Genomic DNA, 26893 nt, shown 5'->3' on the forward strand with positions numbered 1-26893 from the left:
CACATACCTGTCAAAATGTGAAACGATATTAGTCATTGGACTAGGCTAATTGTTTCCAATAAGGATACATTCTTTTGCACATGATATTAGCATTCAAGCTTTATTATAATCATCAGATTATAATACAGATATTTAGTTTACCTAGCAACCCGGTCAGTGAGATTAGCACTAGCCTAGGACATTTGACCTGCTTTATTGACTGCTATTCTCAAAAACAACTGTGTGTAAAAGACATGGGTATATATCTGAAGTAATGTTTTTTTGACAGCAATACATTTCCATTACTTCCATTCTGTTGGCATCTACCAGTAGAAAAAAAAGCAGAAGCAACATTTGTGCCGTATGTTTGGAGGGCAGACTGTGTGGGTACTACACCGAAAACTGATATAATTTTCTAACATTTAAAAGTTGAACTCTTGGGGCTCCAGGGAACTTCTCACTTCGAGATGGTTGATCATATTCATATGTGAATAAAAATCCACATCAGTGGAATATCTGAGAGGAGGGACAGCAACAGCACAAATTATATGCTGCTCTTGGCTTGTAAAGGCACTGAGCAATTCTAAATAAAACCCCTGGGTTAAATGAGGTCAATGCTTCTTACGGCAAAGCCCATTCTCTCTTCTGCCTTGACCTACAGGGTCACCTCCACCCCCATTTTTAACTGAGAGGCCAAAGACTCTTAAGCTCAGTGAAGGCTCCCAGGAGGCCATTTAACTTCTGGTTCACAGGCTACCAAGCAACCTAGGCCTTTATACGCATCCCATTGAGCAAGGGTCCATCTCCGTTTGTGTGCTTTCAGAGCTAAAGGCCGAGTGCTTGTCTCAACAGCCTGTACTGCTTGTGTGTGTTGGAGTCACAACACTCCATTTTTTTCTGATGGAGGAAGAGAAAGATCACATGAAAGGAATGGCAGCAAAGGGCCTCAGGCAGCCATACTCCTCTACTTTACTCTTCTGTAGTGAGCAATCGTAGGAAGGCAGGAGATGGCCTACCGCTTCTGGAGAGCCAGTGACGGAGCACTTTGCTGTGATCGATCAAACCTTTAGCCACTAGGAAGCAGCGCATGTGCAACCCCACCCCGACCTAGCCCGACTATGCTACGCTGGTTTTCAGACATCAAACGTCAGGATGAAATCTCAAATGACAGGTCATACATGGCCTGTGTGCTGGTGCATGGGAGTGCCATGCGCTGGTAGGGGTCCAAGGCTCCAGCTCGGCTAATGCCAGGAATGCGTGTGGCAGTGGTGCGGAGGGCGACAACAATGCTTGCCTCAGAGGAAATCCATTTTAAAGCCCTTCCAGCGTTTAGCTGCTAATGCTGCCCCTGAGCATGTGACTCGTCTGACCCGATCAGATCACACCCTACCGTCATCAGCTTCTTCTCAGCCCAGGGCAAAGCCACTGGTCTCTTACAAATATATGGAGCTGAAGGCTTTAAGATTCTAAGCCTTCCTTATGCTTTCTGCCCCGGGTTCACATCAGGATGCCCTGAAAATGTATTTCGTTTTTCAAAAAGTATAGGCGCTTCCAAGATGACAGCACAAGTGTGATAGAAGCTTCAAACTTTCATATTTATAGGGAGGAGAACAAAATCAAAATACTGCCATGATTGTCTAGACCAAGAAATCAGGAGTGAAACTTTACAATAATAATCCATCACATTTCTACGGCTGTGTACACACACACCCCCACAAAAATGCATGCATGCAGATGGCGCATACACACAAACATACGCATACACACACAATGTCCTTGGAGCACCTTCAACAGAGAGGCTCTGCAAACATAGCAGCACAGGGTACAAACATCTTTTTGCACTGCACTTGTGGACGTGTGCAAATATTGCACCTCGGCCAGCGGTTCAGAGACGGGTGCGCCTGGTGCCAGGGCCTGCAGCAGAGCCCCGCAGCCAGATAACCCACCCTGGAAGGAGCCACCCCAGGCGAGCCAGGCAGTGTTCCACCACTGACAGAAATGCTTAACTCATAAAGATAACAGTATAGTGATAAGAGGCTAGGTTTGTACCCATGTTGTCCTCAAGTAGTTGGATATTCCTCTCGGAGAGCTCATAGCTAGGCTCATTTTGCCCCTCTAGACACATCAATCAACAATCCAGTGGACTTGGAGCATTCTGACCACTGCTGTAATTCCCTTTGGCAGACACATGGCAATAAATAAAGTTGGGCTCCATAATGTTGCACTGACCAAAGAGCAACGGCTTATTGGATCACTACAGCTCAACACTCTGTCCAACTCGTACACAAACACTGACCTTTTGGAACGTCCCTGCCTTCAGTCTTACACTGAACACTGAGACATGGCATGTTGACATGTTTTCCATTAACCAACTGACAAAAACAGCTGAAAAACTTGTGGAAGTGGTTTAAGTCCAAATAAGTATCACAAATCAATACACGCTTGAATTAATAACCTAGACAGAATACACTGGACAAAGTACACACGGTGTCACACATTACTCCAGACAGAAAAGACAGAAGTTGGAACATATACTCCGACTCAACCCCAATTGCTTCGTCATCTTTGCTCTTTCAAGTTTCACAAGTACAACGAAAACCCCTCCTGGACAGGATGCAGTCATAGCAAGCTTTTGGTGAGGTGCCAGCACACACAGGAGTGGGTGGGTGGGTGAGAGAGAGGGAGAAACAAGGAAAACGGGAAGTCTTACCCCTTGGTTTCCATTAAACCGGATGCGTGGCTGAGATGACTGGGCCTGAAACAGAGAAGAATGAGAAAAATTAAGTGAATAAATGAATACCAGAAGACATTGAGCTGTAATAACAAAGTGGTGATGCATTTAGTCCAATCTGCCAGGACCACCAGGAGAACAGACTGAGATCCCAACGTCTGACCTCTAACCTAGAATGGCTGTATCTACACTCACAAAAGTCAAGATTGATCCACAGCAGTGACTTACTATTTATATAATGTGCACTACACTGAAAATGAAATCTGACTACCAATTGAATGCAACATTCAGAAGGTTCTCCAGACAAGCATGCTAGCTTTCATCAGTGCCATCTGTTCTGTTTTTGGTCTCTGCAAGGCAAGTCTTTGGACTGTTCCCTAGCCATCGCACTAGTTTCAGACAAACTCCACATTGCCTATTTAACAAGAAGATAGAAGGCTTAGCACAGGGTGATTTTGTTTTTGTTTGAAGACAGATAACAAGTCTGCATCAAGCCTCCATCTCCTTTAAGAGAAGATTATTCCCTCTCATGTGAATGCTGACACTACCATCACATGTTGTGGACTTGTGGCCTCATACAGGTGGTGACAGTCCCTGCTTGAGATTCGGGGATAAGGAGAGGGGTCTGACCTCACATCTTCTACACAGCTGTTCAGCAGGAACATAAAAAGAGACTCTCCATCTGAGCATTGATACAGGCCAGTAAAAGGGTCGTGAATGAGAGGAACAGACTCTAAACATTACGTGCCATGGCTGAATAAAGGGCTGTAAAAAGAACAGAAGCACAGATGGACTACTTCTTGAGTGTGCTCCTTTGAGTCATTCCAAAAAAAGCAAGTATGACAAAAAACACAGGTAATGGAGGAATACTCGCACATTTGACCATAGAGGTCTTATTTTCAGAAATTCGTTCCACTCGAAACCCAGCCAGACAGGTTTGAGCAATATATATTTAAAAAATACAAGCCACTCCTCACCCAAGATAAATGAAGTACAACCAACATTTCATGGTGATGGAGTATGAAGGAGAGAAAAACAGAAGGGTGGAAAAATAAGCTAGCTCAATGCCTTCTCCTAACACCTCTGGCGTCCACAACACGGAGTACTATATCACTACTAATAATAAGAGGCTTGAACAAAGGTTTAAGAAAAGCAGTTGGCAACTTGCGTTAGAAATCCTAAGTTAGAAATTTTATCCACTTATATGACTCCTGCTGATATACTGACTGACAAGCAACCTGGTGCGCCCCGGGAATGAAGATGGTGATGGGCTTGGCGAAGTCAAACCACCTTCTAAACACAGGTTGTCAGTGTAATGGCACACCACTACAGCTGGTGAAAGCAAGACTGTAGTGGTGCAGTTCCTCCTGAGTGGTATGACAGCCACATCAGAGGAGCAGGCAGTGATAGCGCAGACTGAGTGAAGATTCACAAAATGGACGCTAAACAGAGGTAAGGGAAAACAACAGGTAAGGGAAAGGATCTAGCAGAAGCCTTCTCAAGTGCCTGCAGTATGGAGAGAAGTCTGAGGAGATGTCCAGATACATGAAAAACAGTGTAAACATCAAACCGAGTCACTCAGACAGATCTATGGAACCAGAGCCGACCAGGTCAGCGGGGGCCCTCAGCCACTAGTCCTCTGGCATGCAGAAAGAATCCAGCTGGCACCATCAGTCCAACTGTAATAACCGTCTCAGCAATATGCCAGCCTCATCATTGATCGTGAGTAGTTATTAAATGTTGGCCTAGTGACTGTAGAATTATAGTTTTAGCAGGGGTCAAACAAATAGTAAAAGCAAAACGAGTAAATAAAAAGGAAGGAAGGAATTTGCTTCGTGATTATTAACAATTTGCAATTCAACACATCACATAATTTTAATGAGTGAGGGGGCTCATAGCCAATGTTTACCTACAAGAAACAAACATTAAATATCACTCCTGCCAAAAACAGACTATGTTAAGGAGTTTTATACAGTTGACATCAGCTGTAGCACAGTGACTACCACACCAACACACAAAAAGTTGAATCCCCGTCTCCTACTCAAGCTCTCGATCATCCAAAGCAGGGACTCAAATTTAGCCCCTTTTCCCCCAGTCATACCACTCACTCACCCTCTCTCATTCATTCTACCCCTCCCTCCGCACACCCACAGAGTGCAATACTCAGCCTGTTCATTTGAATGGCCTGCTGACATGTCACTATTCTCTGGGACAGCAGCCTAGAACGTTCCACAGGGCTAACCTTAGGACACAGCGGAGCGGGGCTTCCAGCTGCCACTTAACCACACAGTATGCACAGCTCTTTTAACAGCTCCTGAAAGTGAGACCTTTGGCTGCGTCTGACCGATGCAAAATAAATATTAGACCAAAATGAGAATAGGAAAGCCTGTGGACCAGAACAGTAGCGGGATAAAGAACAGCAGCAAAACTACTTAATCTGTGCTTGCAGGTCATGGGAAAAGCTACAACTGCTACGCATTATAAGCTGCAATGAGAACTGCTTGAAATGTTCGCTATGCAATCTAATTTGCATATTGGCCCAGGATTATGAAATGTTGCAGGCCGTGCAACTCATGATCATGTAGGACACGGACTTGCAGTTTTTTTTGGGGGGGGGGGGAAGCATTTCACATACAGGAGTTGCACCTAATGAAGTATTAGTTTCATGTACAAAGGATTGGCGTTAGCGTGCCATACTGAGTTGCTAATTCAAACACATCCTAACTGTCAACATAGCTGTAGAGGGGCATATACTAATAACATTTTTTATTTCCTGCTCTAATGTTTTAACCAATTTTCAAAATACATAAACAATGCAAGCCATAAATCACCAGCTTCGCAGTCTCTCTGCTGTCCATACCCTGCCTACTTCCACTTCCAACTAGGCTATATCTAGTCTGGCAACACACTGCTCTACTACTTGAGCTTGAGAAACACAGATGATGTTTTATGTGTGCGAGTGATTTAAAACCCGAGTTATGACTGAAGTGTAAATAAAAGAAAAAGGAAGTATCGGGAAACTGTTCCATGTGCACACTGTGTGAAACTCTGAAGAATTTGTGGATTGGTGCGCCATAGAGAAAGGTCGCACTGACAATGGCTCCACATGCACTACGCAGCTTTATGTTTATTACCATTTTTATTGTTTGTTTTTTTGTACACACTGCACTGTCGTTCATACAGTATGATCGACTAGCACTTCTGGAAATTCGTTCGCTGGTAATGTTATATGTTATTTTGTTATCTGTATGCCGTCTACTGCGTAGATGTTGCCTGCCAAGTGTTGAGAATTTCCCTACGCTGAAGCAATTTGGTGCATGCGACAATAAACACTTTGACTTTGACTTGAATTTGGTGAGCAGAAATCTTTAGTTTCTAACAACTGAGACAATGGCATCTCTCCAATAATGGGAGTAGTCATCGTCAGTCAGCTCACTGTGAATATAATCAGATGTGGAATGAATATAAAATTGTGCAGAAAACAAGACTAAGACTTTAAAACGCGTGATTGGAAAGCGGTCTTGAAAACACGCACATCAACATTTAGGGCCCTAATTTGAGAATGAAAATGGCTGGTGGAAAAGGCAGCGTATGCACACTGTTGTGCAAAATAAAGACGCTTAAGAGAGAGAGGTTAAGGTGTGGGCAAAGCCAGGTGGAGGTTAATTAGTGAAAGGTTTGGTTAAAGACGACTAATAGCAGTGCTGAGCAATCCCTTTAAACGGAATGAGTCAGACGAGATTGCAATTTAAAGAAATCGTAATATCTCTGCGGGTTCTGGATAGTATTCAACGGGAGCGTTTTTGCAAGGTGTGAACGATAGTTCTACTTCGGTTGTCCAGAACAATTACATTTGATGACACATAATTGTAGCTCGTCAGACATGTTTTTAAAAAAACGCCCAGGTCACATCCCTTTGGACTGACTGTTACATTGTTAATCAGGGTGTGATTGAGTCTGTAAAATAGTTTTGTTCAATTGAATTTCTTGACAAGCTATTTTTGTCGAGATCGATATAGCCCATCCCATAAACGCACCCATTCTAAAGAATGTATTTTAGCCTAGCAGGTAAAGTGTATTTAACATTTGCAACACATGAGACATTTCACTTTAGAGTAGACACATACCATAAATGTACCATTTGCACAATGATTAGATATACTGCTACCGCTCTGAGATATCTAAGAGACAGTGGTCAGCATGGGAAAGAAGCAGTCAGACTAAATGAATGGGGAGTGCATGAGATATGGGAGGTTGTGAGTTGCCTTTATGTTTACATTGATGGATTTGAACACCTGGACTAACCCAAATGCTCTCTCTCTCTCTGGATTCTGGTGTGGAAATGCATTCAAGTGGCACGTATTTCTTCTTCTACCTTAGTCTAATTACTTGTTATTTCTATTCAGATAATGTAACGTAAAGTCATTATTGTGTATTTACATCATGGATGACATTCGTTTACTGCTGACCACATTTAATTCAAGTTGGACAAATTAGACTAGGCCTGCCTCTTCCCAGGTGCCGGAGTCTTTAAAGCGGCTTAACCTTTAAAAAAATATATTTTATTCTTTTTTTAAAAGCCTGCTAGGATGTGTGTTAATTTCGAGGATATCCCAGATAGATTAATTAGACTAACCCATAACTTCTGCTTCCTCATTAGTACAGAAGTATGTAGGCATAATGGGCCACTCTTTCAATAAAGGGAATGTAATATTTTTTGCAGATAGATAAATCAGAATTGGGCAGTGTTGGTTTGTGACTGGCACATGCAAATGTGCCCTGTCAGAGAAGAATGTCGCCACACCTAAATACAAAACCCACGCCTTGGCGAGAATAATTAAAATCGCCGGAACTTAAGACAACCTGCCTGGGCGGAATAGGCCATCTTCACATAATTTCCACTGCCAAACTAGGGCCCTTAAAGTTCCTGCTTGGTGACAACAGCAATAAGAGCTGTTCTGACCTCCAGTGTATCCCTTACTGCTCTCATGCATTACCCACACATTCTTTGTGGATTGTGGTATAGCAGAAAAATGAACAATCCCTTCACACATGGCCACAAACACCCTCAAACACACACGCACAGGGTCCCAAGAGTTTCACAGTTGGACTACCACACTGTATGTATCCGCCTAAAGTCTCTATGGTGATTGGTAAGTTCCCAAACTAGTTTTAGCTGACTGCTTACTGTTGCCAGTCTCAATGACAACCAGGTTTGTCCTATTCAACTTTTGTTGGGGGAGCAGTGACTGAAATGGAGCAGAGATCAGCCTAAACTGAACTAGCAATATCAAATGTTCAGTGTTTACTTTTTTTTCCTGCTATTCTTGAAAATATAATACAGTACTGATGTGCGAGTGCTGTCATTGAGTTGTCAGACAAATTTTAAGACCTGAATTTTCCTCATACATAATGACCCGTGGGTCCCTACCCACAGTTTGCAACAGTAGGTGGAACATGAGTAGCACTGCCTAGATACCTGATCGCGGTGTGGCACTGGAGAACTAGGATACCTTTCACTGAATTCAAGAAAGCTGTGGAAATGTACTTTATCTGGGCATACTCTGAAAGGAAACAGCATGAATGTGAAGGTCAATTTACCACAGATGAGATCAAATACAGATGTCTCACATCTGATCTGATTCATGAAAGTTTCCTAAATCTTTTCCCAGCTGTATCAAACGGACTTCGGGTCAGCTGGGGTGGTTAGGCAACATAAGCCTGGACCTTCATGGGCTATCAGAGGGATACTGCAAGCACGTGGTTTAGTGTCAAACCTGGGTAAGTTCACTCCGAGTGAAGGAAAGGAAAAGGGCTCATCTATTTGGAGGTTTACCACTTACTAGGAGTTAACTTACCCAGGTTTGTCACTAAACCACACACTTGGAGTACCCCCCAGGACTCCTTTGAGTGAGACGGCAGAGGGTTGGGGGGGGGGGGGGGGGGGGGGGGGGGGGGAGTATTTATGCCAGGCTAGGCCACGTGAGGGGGTGCTGGCGGGACAGGGTGTCCCTCTGGTAGCTGCATCTGGCACCAGTGCTCAATTCCACCCTGGTATCCCGCCTATATCTGCTGACTCAGCATTCCTTTAATATCCCATGGCACACCGGCTGACCTAAACATGGAGTCCTGGCCTGACATAGCTGACGCTTCAGCAGAAAGGTTACAGGCACGCCAGTTGGATGGGGTCTCACCCCTATTGCAAGTAAACTGGGCTTATTACAAGGGCTACAGACCACAACTCAACTGACTTACTGAAACAACACTGGGCACCTTCAACTTCAATATATTTGTGTGGCGTTTCATTCGTTTATCAAATACATCACATTTCTAACACAAAGGCTGCAAAGAAGATTTTTTTGCATACCTGACATATACAGGCTTTACGTTTTGGTTCTACATTCACCAAATGAGACCACAATGGGCTTACTGTCTTGAGGGTCTTATTTTGGTTTGTGCTTTGCCATCTGAAAAAAAAATGCAGAAATGAAACAAACACAAAAAAAAAAAAAAAAAAAAGTGTGCCACTGATCCACTGAAATCTGTCAAGCTCAAATGACTGACATTCATTAGCCGTACAGAATGTAGGTTTAATGCAGGCGGCGGTGATGGCTGGCCTATAGCTCAGGCTCTGAGCCTGCGGGGTCACCCGAGCTCTTACTCCTGGCACTGCATCACCTGCTACCGGCTGCCGAGCAAGAGCCTTAAACACTTCCCAATGCAGTCAGCCACAGGTGGGATGACGTTATTGTCAGCTTAGTCGCTCATCCAGCGTACTCCATCAATCATTTCGAGATGCAACTGGGATGGTCACACTTTTCCTCCGAAATTCTCAATTGAGATTCGTCAAGTGTACTTGGTGCTAATGAAGGCTTAGTGCAGTGTCCAGTACCACAGCCTGAATGGGTAGTGGCTATAATGAGTCGAGAGAGGGAGAAAAAAGCGAGCGAGGGAGAAAAAAGCGAGAGAGCGAGAAAAAAGCAAGAGAGACAGAGAAAGAAAAAGAGATGCTTGTTGAATGGTCATGGCCAGTCAAAAGATCTACAGAAAGTACTACCTCAGTGGAAGAGGAGGACAGCTCCTCTTGAACCAGAGTATAGATTAAGTGATTCATCTCTGGAGACAAAAGACAGACCACGCCGAGGTCCCTGAGTGCAAGAGTGCAGCAGGAAGCATGGATATTCAGTCTGTTTAAGACAGTGCACGTCCTTGTTGTGCTACAGAATTAGGCTACAGCTGTGAGGCATACCAGTATGTGTGTTTTCCTAATCCTAGGGGCTACTGTTCCCCTGTTGGACAATCAGGCAATGCAGAGTCAAATCCATACATACACAGGGGTACTGAATGAAGACTCTCAGTGTGTCATTTACTTAACACACAAGACACATACCATTATCATTGCGCAATGACACCAATGACAGGAAACAGATTCATACAACCACTTCCAGAAAGCGTTTACAGCATGATCATCAGTGTCATCCTCCGCATGACAGGACTGTATTAGATCACAGGCTAACACAGAGAGAGAGACCGGCACATCCTCCTCAGGGTGGCATCACACAGCACAGCACGGCAGATGCCCACGCGTCCTCCTCCACTACACCACCCTCAGAGCGCAGCTCGCGGGTACGTGACTGTGAGGCTCAGGAAGCTGACATCATACCAACATGAGGCTGATTCAGAGCATCAGCAGGCTGGGCGCTTACATGCACATGCAAGGGCTAACACACTAACACACACAGCTGAGAAACAAGTTCCACCATGTGAACCTGAACTGGAGAGCCATGCACGAGAAGGAGCACATCTGACAGAACAAATAATTTGTTTGAGGAGTTACGATTTCATTACAGCTGGTGTGTGTTGTTGCATGTGTTGCTCAGACAGTGAAAATGTGAGCATGCAATTTACACTAGCTTTAAGGAATGAAATAACATGCGAATCGTTGCCAGGCACAGCCCTCTTCACAGACTGTGAGAAGCATATTGTAAAAACTCACACTGCCTGCATAAGATCCAAGAATAACCGAAGCATTACTTCACTCACACACACCAGAAGGCCCTGGGCCAGATTTTTAGCTGGCATCTAGAGGTAAGGGGCTGCAGCACAGGTTTTGACAGATAGACTCTAAATCAATTTCATCCATCACTGTTGATTCTATAATTAAGAAAGTGTATAACATTATATAAGTTATGTATAGTCTTTTTTAAATCATGACATGCAATTCATCATGCAGTTTCATAGATGCTACAACTGCTGTTCATGAACAAGTTGGTAAAAACCTGTTGGTCCTCTTTTTTGGGGGGTGGGGGTCTATGGTTAATATCGCATCTTACAAAGGTGGCTATGGCTGTGGAATGCAGTTATCCCAAGGTTTTAGCGACGTGATATTGCCAACACCCCCTCCTTACCAGTGACGTTTCTAATATCCTTGTGATTCTGACCTTAACAAGTTGGATTGCAAATTTGACTCACTGTCAGGTAACACAATAAAGACTTACTTGAATATACAAACACCAAATGCTGCTGCCATTTGACTGATTAAACTTTGCTACCGCTGCCCAGACAGGGAATGCGGCAGTAAAAGCCATTCAGAGGGCAGCAGACATTAGACGACATGTCCTCTTCAGAAAAATCAAATCAGTGCGGAGTTTATTAGATGGCATACCACAGCAGTCTGGTACAGTCCACTAGATTTACACCACTTTAAAAAAAAGAGGGTCTGCATTAATGCAAGGTGCTCAGGCTGTCTGGAAGGGTATTTTCAGGCTTGCAGACTAGATGGGGGATTTTCTTGGCATTACAATCACACAGGCCATAACTTCATTTCTTTCCATCACATTTCATGTGAACATGTCTTCTATTTTTTCATAACATTAGCTCTTTTCTTTATGATGTTTGCACTACAACTACTAGTTTATGTTGGTGATATTTTGAATGCATTTGCCTAACACAGAGCTCTCATAGACCTCACATTTGTGCAACCATACAGTTAAGGAAGTTAAGGTGGTTCACCAGTGTTTACAGTAGATGTCGGTGGGCTAGGGACATGCAGGTTTCGATTGAGGCAGAATACCCTCAGGGACACTGCGGCATACAGAATAATGAGCCAATACTTAGAGACAAGTGTTCTTCTCTACATACATCAAACCTTTCGGTCTTGATCTGCTCCCAACCCACTCTCTGATGGCCCTGACAGACTGTGGCTAACTCCCCTGGTGGCATGTGCACTCATTACATCTTTATGCCTTATTTTTTCCTTTTTTACCTTTCTTTCTCCTTTGTAATCTTAATGCCAGGTCTTGTGCCTCCTTTGTGTGTGACTACATTGACAGCGAGTAGCCCTGCTCAGTGTTTGTAGAGCCATGTTTCAGGCCACAGTTTGAGTGACGCTCATGCATTTTTAAAAGGAAAGCAAAGGCCATGGTCTTTAAGGCGCCAGTAAAACGAGAGGGGCGTTTGAACTTTGTTTCAGAGGCAGCTTACCAGACAGTGGCAACCCATAAAACAGACTCCTTCCCTTGTCATAAATGATGTTTACATGGCCACCTCTCAAAGAAGACTTGAGCAGGAGGCTTGAGTTGCCTAGTGAATTTCCTCTGCCTCCTGTTTGCTATTGTGCATTTCTTCCACGCCAGACCAGGCTGGCTGCAGCCTCAGGCTCTTTCACAGTCAGGGATAGGCCTGGCAGGAATGGCCTCTGACCCAAATGGCTCCAACTCCTAAAGGGGCTATGCTATGACGTTAGACAGCTAACTCTCACTGCGGCTTGTTAAGACTGTTTCTATATTTGGCTTTTCAAACAGGAACAACAGTGACATTACCAATGCCAATAAAATGGTAAAATGGTGCCAAAGTAGGCAGCAAGTGTGTTGTTAAAAAAAAAAAAAAAAAAAGGAAGATGGTGGTTTAACTCCACCATCTTACTCAAACCAATGGAACACCTAACAGGACCTGGTAGGCAGAGAGGGGGGCAGACCGAAATTATGGGATGGATGCATATCTGAGCATGGCGTTCAGCTATCATGACAGGCCTCACTGATGTGGTCCAAGCCCTGCAAGCCATTTGATGTGCTGCGCTGAAGCATGTTCAATTGAATGCCCTCCAGCCGGGCCCATTTCCGCTGACTCTTTCGACAGCACGGGGCCCGAGCCAACTTCTCGTGCACAAATTCCTCAGCTCATGTGATGTCTGCTCCCATCCTTTTTGCTTGCAAATTTGGTATTGCTGTCATTGGAGCTAACATTTTCTGTAGCGGAAGATGACATTACAAGGGGACTTTAATTCACCACATTGCCCTTCTATATGACTACCAAAAAAAGACAACCCATAATTTCTAAACATATAAGGTGCAGGCGGTAAGTCAAATGACGTTTTCTTTTTTTCCATTGGGGCAGCTCAACTACCATGGGCTATTCTAAAACGGTTCCTTGAGCAAAGAACCCCCCCCCCCCTCACACACACAGAGAGGACGTGAGGGGGTATGCCAAAACTATGACTAAATGTACCATCTTGCAAGAAATTAACACTTCCCAATAAAGCTGTTTTCAAGAGGTCTTAAGAGATAATGGCAAGGTCTTAATCAGCAATGAATCATTGATCCAGTTCGTCATATCACACGGCACTGGGAAAACAGCTCAACAGTTCCGTTTTCACAATAGCAGCCTCCCCTAACAAGAACACTATGGTGCCTCGATCTAGTGAGTTTTGCCTTGAGTTTAAATCATAGGTAGGCTTACAACATCCGGGGGTAATCCACAGGGAAGCGATATCGATACATTTCAATGTAACATTATAACCAATATTCTATTACACTGGCTGACCGCATATCCCCATTATAGTATCTACCCACCTTGCTAGCTAGTATGTGATATGACTATCCATTTATGGCCATGATTTTCAGCCGTAGTAGCCAAGCCACCGTGTGACCGTTTAATACTTCTAGCTAATGGTAGGCAGTGGTTACACAACCTGATACGTTCAGTACGAAACTAAAAACATTGACAAATGCGTATTTTGGCTTTTTCAAACGACTAACGTTACGACTTTACTGAGCAAGCTGTGTATAGCGTTCGATGTTTTGCTGGTTAGCGAGGATAGCTTCATCTGGTAGGCAGATAGTTTGTCAAGTGGACAGGCTAACGTTACCAAGTGTTTTCAGATTGTTAGCAAACTGTTTCAGAGTCAGCACACTTGACATGTTCGTACTACCAATATGAGGGGTTACGTTAGTTGACCCAGTGCTTGTTGACGTGAAAGAATTGTGCAATACGACGAGAAACATTTGAATTGAGAGATATGAGTCACCTGCTAATTACAATCGGATACACATAACGTTGGACACTTAGGATAGCAGTTGTGTGAACTAGGTAACAGACCTGGCTGATATTAGCAATACAAATACTTTCAAGCTAACCATGTATTGTTTAGCTAGAAGCCAACTGATCTTCTACAAAGCACTCAGGAAAACTCAACCATTAGCCAATGTTAGCCACTGCAGAATCCCTAAAAGTACGATGAGCCAAGATTATCATATCAATCAAATATGTTGGCAAATATCCCGGACCCTCCTAGTACCTCGTGTAATTGTTAATTTAGCGTTGATTAGGAAGTATCTAATTCATTCAGAAGTACATGTCTAACTGAGCTTAGCTGTAAAGCTAAGCATGTAAACAGTATGTTAATGTTAGCTAGCTAGTTCACGTTAGCTAATGTTACATGACAAGTTGAACGACGAATCAACGACACGAATTGCCAGTTTATACGAGTTGAATTGATGAGTTTAGTTTTATTAATAAGCCATATAGATAGAAGTAATAGACCAATTCAACACTGGCTTATCTTGGGAAGAGCTTTACTAGCTAGCTGACCGACGTTACACAGCTAATATCAACTATCCTCAGCAAATCTGCTAGCTACAAATGAACGTTTGTGGTAATGTTAGCGTTGTGTATGGATTTTATATACTAACAATTAGATTCTCAATTCTAATCACGCTATTTTAGCTAATTGAGATCATTGGCCTAACGTTAATCAAGCTTGCTAGTGAAGTGGTTAGCAAGTCCAATACCTAACGTTAGCCAACTTACGTGTCTGAGGGCATGGCCACATACAAAACTATCTAGCTAGCTTTCTGAATTAACTAGAAACTTGAGTTAAAGAGCCACATATATACATCTTAATAAAAACGACACTGGTTCATGCCTTTCTATGACGGAACTTAAACAGTCCGATTAAATCTATATGGCATGGGAAGCAGCTGGTGTAAACGTTACAGAACTCCAAGCTGGGTCTCTCAGGCTAGCTTGGACAGCGTACCACAAATAGGCAGGCAGCGATAGCTTCTCAGCTAGTAAAACACAATTGTATACGAGCTGTAAACATACCTTGCTGTTCTGATATTCTTCAAAAGCTTTCAATGCGCTGTCAGTGAGTTTGACGTGAAAGACGGAGATATTGCTGCCATTGCTCACTCTTCCACAGGACAGCCCGTAACACTGCTCCTCCTTCAACGCCGCCATCTTGCTACCATTTCCACCACGCTCACGTACCCTATCGTAAACGCATGAAAACTCTTGGATTCGAATGAATATTCATATTACGAGGTTGTCCGCGAGAGGCGTGGTCTGACAACACAAGTTTTGACTTTTTTAAAACCCATCATATTCATGACATTCATTATGAACCATGGAATATGCACACACAACTATATCCAGTAAAGCCACGATCAGGTATAATGTAAAATTGCATGTAACTGATAAACCCCAAGACACGTTATTATTTATTAATGAGATGGGCCGACCTGGATGTGTTTCGCTCGTCTCTTCACTGGTCATTGGGAAAGTGCGTAAGGAAAGGGAAATGCTAGGCCACAATTCTTCGTCAGAAAGACGTCAGTGTTTGGGGAATGCCCCATATATTACAAGGGGGAAAAACGATTATTAATTGCACAGAACCGATAGACAACGGTCACGTCATCAATACGTTTCTGACAATTACTCACAGTAAGTTACATGTAGCCTCCTATATGAATGGCAATCAAATGTTTGCATGTATAAACTTAATGTGCAAAAGTTTATTTGAAGAATTATAAAATGAACAAACATAAGATTTGAACTCACGCCTTTTATATGGAATAAGGAACAATGATGATCTTACATACATGTCCCATTTACTGTAAATAGTTATTCTGGCTCTGTGGAGACAAACAGCAGCTACTAAAATAAATAATCCTTGTATGATATTATCAACATAAATCTAGAACTCCATTCACATTAAACATGGACAAAACAACATAAACATAACACTTAATGTGTTAAGTGAAAGGAATCATCATGAACTCAAATAATCTACGATGGGATGAAAAAAAAAAAAGTTTGGCTAAGGAAACATTTAAAAGTGAGGTATTTTTTGTCTCTGTATCAGAAGCTGTAATATGAGAGCTAATTCAGGATTAATGTCAGACACACCTGGCAAAGCAGAACAATTGGCTAGGATTGATCACAGAACCCTAGCACAAGATTAGAGGACCGTGAGGCAATTCCAGTACAAAAGAAAAAAACAAATTATAGAAAAAGCACAATGACAAAACAGGGGTTTTACGCAAGCTTGCTTTTCATTACAACTTGTGCAAAAGCGCCCCAATGAAAGAATTAACTGCATACTAAATAGGAAATAATCTGATTTAGATTTAGCAGTAAAACAACCTTGGGTTGAAAAAGCAAGAAAAAGCATACAATCTTCTGGTTTAAATTTACAATGGCTAGCAAAAGCTCATGTAACCAACTTTCAGACAAGTCTGGTAGAATTCACAAATCTGAACACGCTGAAGCTAGTGTTAACATGAGGAGATTACACAATTAATTTGCAGGAATGACGGAATGCATTTACAATTCACACACTGTACATACTTTTGACATCTCAGTTACTGCTCAGACATAAATAAGGAATTACTTGATATTGTTTTTTTTTGGTCAGCTCTTTCAGTGGACAACACCAGCAAAAGTAAAACTTAAAAACAGTTTCGGACATGTCCGTCTGTATAGGTTCGTGGCAGACTAGGACCGTCTTGGTCGCGCATCTGCTTTCCACGGGAGCAGAGCTGTGATGACGAGGGCCACCGCTAGCGAGAGCCCCAGTGGTCCATGGCCAGGCCAGCACTCGGCCTAATTTCTAGCAGCAATGACAACTGACAAGGCTACACCTCCAATAGCAACAGCGGTTGCTCCGAAAAGCCATTTCCAGCTGAACCCCTATAATAAGAGAGAGACAAAGAAGGAGAGAGAGAGAGAAGGGGTGGGGGATGGGGTTAGGGTTAAGGGAGAGAGGGAAAGAATTTTCAAAAAGTAAGCGGACATGGTTCTTAATTACCAAACATACTGAACATAGTGGGACCATAGGGGAATTTCTGCATTCCATACACGCGTTCCATTTCCATTCTAGAGCAAATTCAAAATATGTGCTTATGAGTGATTCAACACAATCGCAACAATGATGTGCATCAACATCCAAAGGAATGTTTCGTAAATCACAAGTGAGATGTTTTTCATGGCTACAGACAGAGGCTTTGTCAGGTTCTAACAGCCAGCTTCCCTCCCTTATCCCATCCCATCCCATCCCATCAGTGGCACAGCTCTCCCTGCAGACAGTCACAGCAAGTCAGCTGGTCTGTCAGCCATTTTCTTTTAGCACACGCAGAGGCTTCAGCTGAGATGAGGAGAGACATCAAAAAGAGCATCTAAAGACAACACAGAGACTGGGAACTTCAGAAGGGCCCTCCATCACATCCAATTATGTTCTTCTGATAACATATTTAAGAAGATGTTAAAAGGTTTTAAGATGTAGCACTTCATAGCGTCATTTAAGAATGCTTTGATTGCACCACATCAAAACTGTAGTGCACTATTATACCAAATCAAAACTGACAACTGACTAATGAATGGTTTAGTAAGGACACATGTCAGTTATTAAGAATGGTCAAGTCCAACCACTTTTATGTATAGTATAGTAATGAATAGTACATTTTTAGGCCAAATGGAATTACAGTGGAACCACTGTATCCGCAGATTCGGTAACCACGGTTTCAGTTATCCGCCCGCAAATATTATGTGGAACATCAAAAAATAAACGGTTTTAAAGTTTTAAATTCCGCGCCACTCTGAGTAGCCTTTCTGCACCTTCGTGCTTATAATGTGACTCATGTTTTTAAGCACATCCCATTTCTCACGTCTGTCCTCGATTCCTCCATCAATGTTGCATTCTGTCCCCCTTTCCTTCACGTTTTTATCAAAGGGAGGGGCTAGGACATAGCGAAAGAAAGGAAGGGAAAAAGCAAAAAAAATTTTTTATGAAACTTAACCATAGCTATGTATGTACACGAAAAAAAAAAAAGAAACAAAAGAAGTTATATATGGTGTTTGCTACTATCCACGGTTTCAGCTATCTGCGGTAGTTCTTGGAACAAATCCTTTTGTGGTTATGGGGACACTACTGTAGATGCAGAGCTAAATGTTTTTGGGATTGTGTTTCCTAATGACAACAACAATCAGGCTTCATAGCACAGTCGTGTCGCATTGTAATATCACCCACTTCTCATTAACAGTCAATTCAAATTGGTCTGAATGGACTCGGAGAGAAATAACATCAACTGCTGAAGTGAGGCTCTCTTACCCATGAGGCCTTGGGCTGCGGCGTGGCACAGCTGACGTCTGAGGGGTTTCCCAGCATCTTCTTGTACATGGCCTGCTCTGCACCCTTTTGTTCCGAGTGCTTCTTCGCTAGCTTGGACAGCTCAGCATGGATGGTCTGTGCAAAAAACACACACACACACACACACACACACACACACACACACACACACACACACACACACACACACAGTGAGACAGTGCATTGCAGCATGTATGAGATCATGTGTAAGACATACACTAGAGAAAGGAAGGTGGTCTCCCTCAAAAGGCCATCTGCAATCTCTCTTTGACATCTCCCTCTGATGAGTCAGACATCACACATTTCTTTTTACAGCACTGTGCCACAGACACGGTCATGGCTGCCAACTCGCACTTTGTCCTGACTCATGCTAGAATGAAACAAAAATCCCTTTGACTTTAATGCATCTCACGCAAAAAAATAAAATAAAAAATACACTTGTTTTAGCCAAGCTCACTGATTCTCATGCCATGTCAGCGTTGAAAGTTGTCAACTTTGCACAGTGCTCTCTCTTTTTCATGACCATAACTTTTCATATTGCTACTTTTGCTAGCAAACGTAGCTCACGAGAATCAAAAGTGATCTCAAACACGACTTGGACAAATGAGTGAAACGATAGTGAGTCAGTGTGGAGGCTCTCATGGCGATGGAGTGCTGCCTCCTCAGTGGGCAGAGCTACCTTCTGTGGTCTGTTCCAAACCTCTCCCTACACTCAGTGGAGCCAGGGTCTTAGCTCACACTCCATTTGTCTTACACATGGGGGAGGGAATGAGAGAGAGAGAGAGAGAGAGAGAGAGAGAGAGAGAGAGAGAGAGAGAGAGAGAGAGAAAGGGAGAGAAAGGGAGAAAGAGAAGAGAGTAGGGCTCGCAACATTTCTAAACCCCTGGTAGCCCTTTCGGGCAGGCATTCTTTAGATTTTGGCTGCACAAAACGAAAACCCCCAAATAAAAAAGCACAATGTTTCATGCAGAAAGGTAGATACATTCGATAAAACAATAATACATTAATTTACAATCATCATTATCCTCCTCTTCCTTCTGGGGCCAATGCTGGTCTTTAGGGGGCCCTAAACCCTAAGCAAAACTCCATCTAGGCTGAATACCGGCAGGGGGCTAAGTACCGTAAGGTAAAGTTGAAAAGAACTTTGGCCCAGACGGTCTTTTTCTCTACTACTCCCGACTTTGGTTGCCTTTCTACCTTGTCTTTACTAAACCGTTGCCTATAGCCCTCATATCATGTTGTGCTTTAAATTCTGTCATAAGATGTATACATTTGTCCTTTCTGTGCACAAAACATCAGCTTTTGTGGTACACAATTTTGCGTGGAATGATGGTGTGGCTTCAAATACAACCCGCGTTAAGTAGGCTACCTTTTCCGATTTACGCATTCCGATTACAATTCGTAGCGACAAACTATTCGACCAACCGTCCAAGTTTTTCCTCCAAATAGCAAGATGAGCATAAAAGGTGAAAAGGAGGTCATTGTATTTCACTTAGGGCCTCGGTTCCCAAACTGGGGTACGCGAAGTGGTTCAGGGGGTACACGGGGAGAAAATTTCCGCGATAACAGAAAACGGACGGAATTCGCGGAATGTACCCTTTGAAACAGAATTGCAACTTTCAGAAGGAAACATAATTTTGTGCATCAAAATCGCCCAAATTCCCCTGTATTTTGCCCTGCACGGCTGTATTTATTTCTAATAAACACAACAACGATCGCAACAATGAAGAAGCATTAATTAAAAAACAAAACCACTGAGAAAATGTCACGTCTGTGCTGAACTCCGCTCTGGCCACGTCCCCCCTTTTCAACGGTTGACACACACACACCTCCTACAGCCTGTCAAATGAATTCACTCATCTTCCCAATCGCCTGCAAATAATGTTTTTTTAGTCTTATGTTCTGTTGATGGCTGGCAAACAACAGGGTCACTTGTGGCACATATTATTCACTCATTTTAAGCCATCAATGTACCTCAGGGTGAAAAAAATGAGCCGAAACGGAATTTGCCTAAAAGGTGAAAAGGAAAACTTTTTTTTTTACGGGAGGGGGGGGGGGGGGGTACGTAGCTGGAGATTGAATGGGTACGGGACTGTAAAAAGTTTGGGAACCACTGACTTAGGGGATCATTTCTGATGGCCTGTCGGACAGGGTGTTACAGTTTTGGTAGCCCGACATGAAAACTTTATTGTCCCAGGACATCGTGCTAGCGATTTTGCCCTGGAGAGGCAGAGACCGAAACAGTGAACCAACTTCCCCTTGATAAACAAGAGGAAGGATGGCGACATAAGAAAAGGTTAAATCAATTGTTTGGAGGTTTTGTGATAAAATAGAAAACGGCAAATTTTCTTTCCCAACTGTCAAAGTGGACAAATTCCTCAAGGATGGCTCTATGCAGTCTGTCATGTAATAGCCAAACAAGATACAAAACAGTGAAAGAAAAGGAAGAAGCTACAAAGGAAGAAAGACGAAGTGATAGATCAAACAGGCCAATGGCATGAGCTTTGAAGGTTGTGCTTTATGGTCAGTGTCGCTACACGATGGTAGTACTTTGGCGGATAGTAGTCCCTCACATTGCGCATGTGTCATTTTGCGACACTGTCGACTGCTGTCGACAGCGAAGCCGCGCGCGCATGCGTCACAACGACAGATCCGTTTTCAATCATGGAGAAAAGCTACGAAAGCCAGTTTTTTGAAAACATGACCATTTATTTAAAAACAAAGAAGATGTTGTCACAGTGGACAAAACAGATGAGGTGGAGGATCAAAAAGTCTCTCCCCAGTTTCGTTTCATATGTTGACGTAGAGCCTTATGCTGTTAGCCGTTTACAACATAATTAAATATAACATTAAATATACCCACATTATGCGTTAAGACAAGCCCCATATGTTGACGTTTAAACCGTTTACAACATTATTAAATATTACGTTAAATAAACCTACATTATGCGTTAAGACAAGCCAGATATGTTGATGTTGATGTTGAGCCTTATGCCGTAAACCGTTTGTGTCTGAGCATGCGCAATGTGAGGGACTACTATCCGCCAAAGGACTACCATCGTGTAGCGACAGTCAGTCTGCTCTGGAGAGAAGAAGAAATCAGATCCTCAGAGTTGTTGATCAATGTGCAGTCTAACATGTTTGAGGGGAGAGCGCCATCTGCTGGCGGACACCTCAGGAAGACAGCAATGGGAAAGTTTGAAACCTTACCGGTATTTAAAAAAGGATTGCAAGCGTGAAAGTTGTCCGATTTGCCCAACATTATAGTCAGAAAACAGTTAACATTTCTTAAAATCAAAACACAACTTGACAGTTGACATATTTTGAATAAATGCTAAGCGTTTCAGTTGAAAACAAATTAGCATTTTCTTTAGCTTAAAATTGGCCACTTTCTCTTTCAGGGACTAGCTCTACACCTCGCCACCCCACCCCCAGTATGTGGAAACTGGCATGAAATGGAACGGACATATTGAAAATAAATGCAATAAATTCTCTTTACTAAAACAGTGCACAATATTCTATATGGTGTTTAGGCATTGTACCTTATTACTAGGCTCCAGTTTCAGTGCTCTTTTCAGCGTACGGATAGCGTCAGCAACCTCTCCCTTTAAGGCCAGGACCTGTGCAGAAACAACACATACACACGAAAATTCAGATGCATTTCAGATCATTTTTGTTTATATTTAAAGTTTGAAATGTAGGCCTACTGACTTCGTGGGAAAATTTGTATAAAACAAACTGTCACCGACGTAAATGAAGACCATGCAAATTGACGTAGTCTGAAACCCGTCAGTCTGTGTGTGTGTACACATGGAGAGTGGTGTGGTGTGTAGTCATACTTTGCCATAGCGGAAGAGGGCCTTGACGTTGTCCGGCTCGTGGACGAGCACGGACACACAGGAGCGCTTGGCGGCCTCATAGTGCTCCAGCTTGAGCTGCGCAGCGGCCATGTTGTTCAGACACTTCACCTTCACCTCCATCAGCTCCGCCTCCTGCTCCGATGTGATGTCCACTGCAAGGCAAACACACTCGGATGAGCACGCAGTGAATGGTGATGTATACTGCAACATCAAGCCGTGTTTGAAACGTGATACAGTGCATTGATGTCTACTGTTACATGTAGACAGAAAAAAAAATAAAACACACACCATTGAGCTTACATGCATGGATGACTGATGCCCACTTCGACACACTCTTTCAGACTTGACTCGTCTTTACTTTAACATGAACGCTAGCTCAGCACTATGCTAAACAGAGCTGTATACGGTACATTATGAGGGCTATCTTAAATTACTACATTATCTCATATTCCAACCACAAATCCAACTCATCTCAACAGCCCATCTGACCTTTGGAGCTGGCTTCTGTGATCTGTAAGGCAATGCCATAGGAGTTAACAGCGAAGGCGTAGTCCCCCCGCTGGTAGTGCGCGTTGCCCCGCTCACGTTTCTGCCCCGCCAGGGCAATCCGGCCCTCGGGGGTCATCAGCTCTATATCTGGGCCATCGAGGGCAGTCAACAGCTGCACCTCCATGGTGAGGTTGGAGTTGGGGACCACCGGTGGGCAGGCACTGCCATGGGGAACACAGGACACACCTTCATTCACTTCATGCTCAGATCAATTTAACATGGCTGAAAGGGCCAGTGTGGTGTAGTCTATTGTGCACAAGGTTTGAGATTAAACAGCAGAGCTGGACCAGCAGACACGGTGCAGTGGCAGCACCACCACGTAACGTGATTTCACTGGTTGTTCTTTCCAAATGCACTCATCTCTCTGGTCAAGGGCAAAAAGTTCTGCTGCTAGGGCATGTCAGACTGATAGCACAACTTTATCACCACTAGATAAATGCCCTCGGATGTGTAAGTCCAAAACAAAACATTTAAATCAGCAAAGGATTATCTGGTAACACACGTCCTGTCCTGTTCACCACCATGACATGCTGACTCAAAGGGATGGGAAATATGACTTCAAAACAAGATCACAATAATAATTTACACAACAGGCTTAAATGACTGTTCCAATTACTTGTACTGTCGATAACAGGGGAAAGAGAACTACGAGAAGAAAACTGTGGAGAACTTGCGAAGTTTGCTGCGAAGCCCAGGCCTAGCCGAATATCAAAATGTAGGTGGCTCACCTTCCCACAGAACCATAGGCATATTTAGCATCAGCCTCCACTAGGGCCTTCTCTCCCATCTCCATCAGCTGTACCGCCAGATCCAGAGCCTGGAAACACAAACACACACACACACTTAGAGCTCTCAAGAGGCATTGGACTGGACACTCAATCTACCCACTGTGACACCAGTACGTAGGTGCGTAGGTGGTGCCAGTCACACCCTGCAGATGGTGTGCCGGGTGGCCAGCCTGAGCCCTGTGGTCTCTGTAGGCTGAATGCTCCACTGGTGAGGTTAACACCTCCTACTGAGCCATTTGGTAGGCATTTAGTGGCTCAATCACTCAATCAATGGCTGCACAGAATGAAAATCATGGAAATCTTGACTTTATAGACTTAAGGCAACACTATGCAACAATTTGTCACTTTTTGAGGTATGGTTTTCTAGGCAACTAGTTCTGGTACCATGCTCAAATTCATTTTGATAGCATATGGTCATGTGAAGGACAGATAAACACCTGTGTCTTTCCCACTAGCCATCCAGGATATGTACTATGTAGTCTGGAACACCCGGAAAAAATGGAATAAAAGCTTTCACAGCATGACATTGCCAGCTATACTGCCAAGACACCAGATAGTGTGTTGACAAGCTTCCATCAGTGGCAACTGGGCCGTTGGTGGTGTTTGCAAGGTTTTTGCATGCCTTTTAGGTAGGTAGCTTGCTAGTTTTGGAACGGAAATACTTATTGCTGCATTAATATCACAACAATCTGGAGCACATTCTGCTTAACACTTAGCTTAAGTGGTGCTGTTAGGATATGTGCTGGTTGAAATGTACCTGGATGACATCTCCATCACCAAGCGTGAACGCAAGCTCAGAATCTTCCTCTACGATAGTACCATCAAACAGCAAGGTCTTCAGCTTAATCTGGACATTCTGCCCTCTCGTCGGGCGGGTGTCTAGCCCTTCACCCCCTTCCAGCACTTTCTTCCGCAGGAGACCACTACCTGTGGAAACATGGGGTTAAGATCATTACAAAAGACAAAACTGACTCACATTGATTTAACACCTTTCCACCCAGTACTGGCGCCATATTCCATATCCTCAGCATAGCTAAAAAGGAATGCTGCTCCACAAACATTGTTGTATCCCTCTACAAAGCACTTGCAATATTCTGAGAACATTTCAATTAACATCCACATTATTTGTGCAAAATGACATTGCATTCAGTTGGTGAGCATGCTCTATATTTATTAAACCTCCTGAATTGAAAGTGTGAGTTACTGCCACATAAACATTGTTTACTACAAGGCTAGGACCTACATTAAAGGTAATTTATGATGAATACAGCACACAGCACAACCTGAGAACCACCAAAGCAAATTTGATGTTGGGTGTTAGTTACATTTACATTTAGTCATTTAGCAGACGCTTTTATCCAAAGCGACTTACAAGGATGTATACACATTTTACCTTTACACTGATGGCACACTGCACATCAGGAGCAATTAGGGGTTCAATGTCTTGCTCAAGGACACTTCGACAGGGAATCGAACTAGCAACCTTCTGATTACTTAACGACTTCTCTACCTCCTGTACCACTGTCGCCCCTAGTTGCCAAGAAGACCAGCCCATGACTTTACAATTTGTTTATCCTTCTGTACAGAACACATGACATAGACTTGATAGTGGATGGCTAGAATATGATGGATGTTAACTGTTTTGCTTTGCTTTTGTCTTTTATTTGCCAATGAAAGATTGTACTACACTACCACCTGATGATTACAGTACCATTAGCCCGTCACCGTTGAAAACTGAGCTAATCATTGGGACAAGGCCAGCACACAGACACTAAAATAAGACGAGAAAACCCAAACAATGAGTCCAGTCCTACCGAGAATATCGACCCATTCATCTTTCGGAGCGGAGAGCTGTGGAGTGCTGTCTTCGGACTGAGCAGTGTGCTCTGCCCCCTGTCCCTTCTTTTCCCCGCCCCCGGCGTCCTCTAGTGGGGGAAGGTCATCGTCACCTCCGTCATCCTCGCTGTTCTCCAGCATCTCAAAGTCCTCTCCACTGTCCAGCAGCAGAGTGCGGCTTGAATGTTTTGCACTTGTGGTCGAGTCCTGATGGTCGCCAGCACCACTCGCCAGTGTCTCCTCCACATCAGCCATCTGGAGGCAAGTGAAGGGCAAAGGGTCAGTTGATCCATTTGGGAAAAGTTTCAACGTAGAGCACAGTCCCAAGTAAGCACACTAAAGGTTTATACATATCAGACACTTAAACAAGTAATGCTGTAATTATTACAAGATGTATGGGTTTGGGGCATTTAAAATTCCACTTTAACTTAAAACAAATGAACCATATCAAATTCACTTGTCAAACATGAAATATCATGGTAAGTTTAAGGGGTGTTATAGAACATTAAATACAACTAGAACACATAGCGAACATCAAACATACAAAAACACATGAGCTAATACACTGGCAATACACAGTGAACAGCCAACCGCATTGTGTTATTTGCGAGAGCACAACTGATCATTGTAAGAGGGAATACACGATCTTTAATTGTAATAAAACATTTACTAAGGTCTACACATAACATGGTCAAGACACAGTCGCCAAATATAAATCAAGTATAACAAAGTTAGCAAACGTACATTGAAAAGGTCGGTCACACGCAAACGCAAGGGGGGAAAACTCAGTTATGATATGTGAGTTAGCAAGCTATTAAAATGGGCTAGTTAGCAAGCTGGCTAGTTTGTCGAAATCTGACAGTTACACGCGGCTAACAAGCATAGGCTGAATGACAGCTAGATCGAGTCCACTTGGATCAAATTAACCCGTTCTGATTCACTCCAGCTACTTAGCAAGATGTAATGTTAGGGTATATTTTACATAATTTGATCTCACCAACAAACAACAGAATATTTCACTTTCAACCTGCGAAATGTTTACACCTTGTTATTTTCTAGTTTCCAGAACTTTCTGTGAAGTTTCTTTAGCTAACAAGCTAGCTTTTTAGCATGTAAGGTATCATACCTAGCTGGCTAGCAGAAGCCAATTTCTCTGAAAAGCAGCAACGTTAAGTTGTGGTTATGGAATCATCAACCTTGTTCAGTAGCCATTGTCAGAGAAATCAGTTGTCCAACGACATTAATTGTAGAGTTCGAAAAAAAAAAACACAAGTGATCATGTCAGGAGAATTACCTCGGGGAAGGATGTCACAGTACTGTTGGATTGCGAGTATCCACTGTTTATGTCTTGTTAGCTCAATGCTACCAGATTCTACTCCCATCTGTCTCTCTGTTGGTAAGGAATTGCATTTACACTGCTTCCGGGTCACGAAATGAAAACAAC

The 26893-nt window shown here is 43.2% G+C and overlaps 2 protein-coding genes across 3 annotated transcripts in view; both read right to left on the bottom strand.

Annotated features, from left to right (window-relative positions):
• Positions 1-15444, bottom strand: part of ell (elongation factor RNA polymerase II) — a 31366-nt gene extending 15922 nt beyond the window's left edge. The window contains exons 1-2 of the mRNA XM_012839595.3: positions 15095-15444; positions 2690-2734 (exon numbers count right to left, since the gene is read on the bottom strand). Of these exons, the coding sequence (XP_012695049.1) occupies positions 2690-2734; positions 15095-15229 (180 nt within the window). The 5' untranslated portion in view covers positions 15230-15444. The remainder of the gene's footprint in view (positions 1-2689; positions 2735-15094) is intronic.
• Positions 15445-16618: 1174 nt separating this feature from the next.
• On the bottom strand, positions 16619-26893 carry fkbp8 (FKBP prolyl isomerase 8). Of its 2 annotated transcripts, none has more exons than XM_012839616.3 (9): positions 26744-26893; positions 25428-25704; positions 24371-24540; positions 23554-23642; positions 22766-22986; positions 22256-22428; positions 21959-22036; positions 18378-18512; positions 16619-16960 (listed from the first exon to the last, which is right to left on the bottom strand). In XM_012839616.3, exons 2-9 carry the CDS (start codon positions 25702-25704, stop codon positions 16874-16876), a joined length of 1230 nt encoding a protein of 409 aa, XP_012695070.2. In that variant the 5' UTR covers positions 26744-26893; the 3' UTR covers positions 16619-16873. The 2 variants fall into 2 exon arrangements, with proteins under 2 accessions (XP_012695070.2, XP_031431244.1); XM_031575384.2 differs by lacking the exon at positions 26744-26893 and adding an exon at positions 26576-26722.

The sequence above is a fragment of the Clupea harengus genome, chromosome 10 (assembly GCF_900700415.2).
Source record: "Clupea harengus chromosome 10, Ch_v2.0.2, whole genome shotgun sequence".
NCBI classification, from domain to species: domain Eukaryota; kingdom Metazoa; phylum Chordata; class Actinopteri; order Clupeiformes; family Clupeidae; genus Clupea; species Clupea harengus.

Excerpts from the sequence above, each read along its gene's own strand:
- fkbp8 (XM_012839616.3), bottom strand. The coding sequence starts at position 25,704 with ATGGCTGATGTGGAGGAGACACTGGCGAGTGGTGCTGGCGACCATCAG. Across the intron at positions 23,643-24,370 it reads GTGATGGAGATGTCATCCAG|GCTCTGGATCTGGCGGTACA; the intron begins GTACATTTCAAC and ends TTGTGTTTCCAG. Across the intron at positions 22,429-22,765 it reads CACAGAAGCCAGCTCCAAAG|TGGACATCACATCGGAGCAG; the intron begins GTCAGATGGGCT and ends TTTGCCTTGCAG.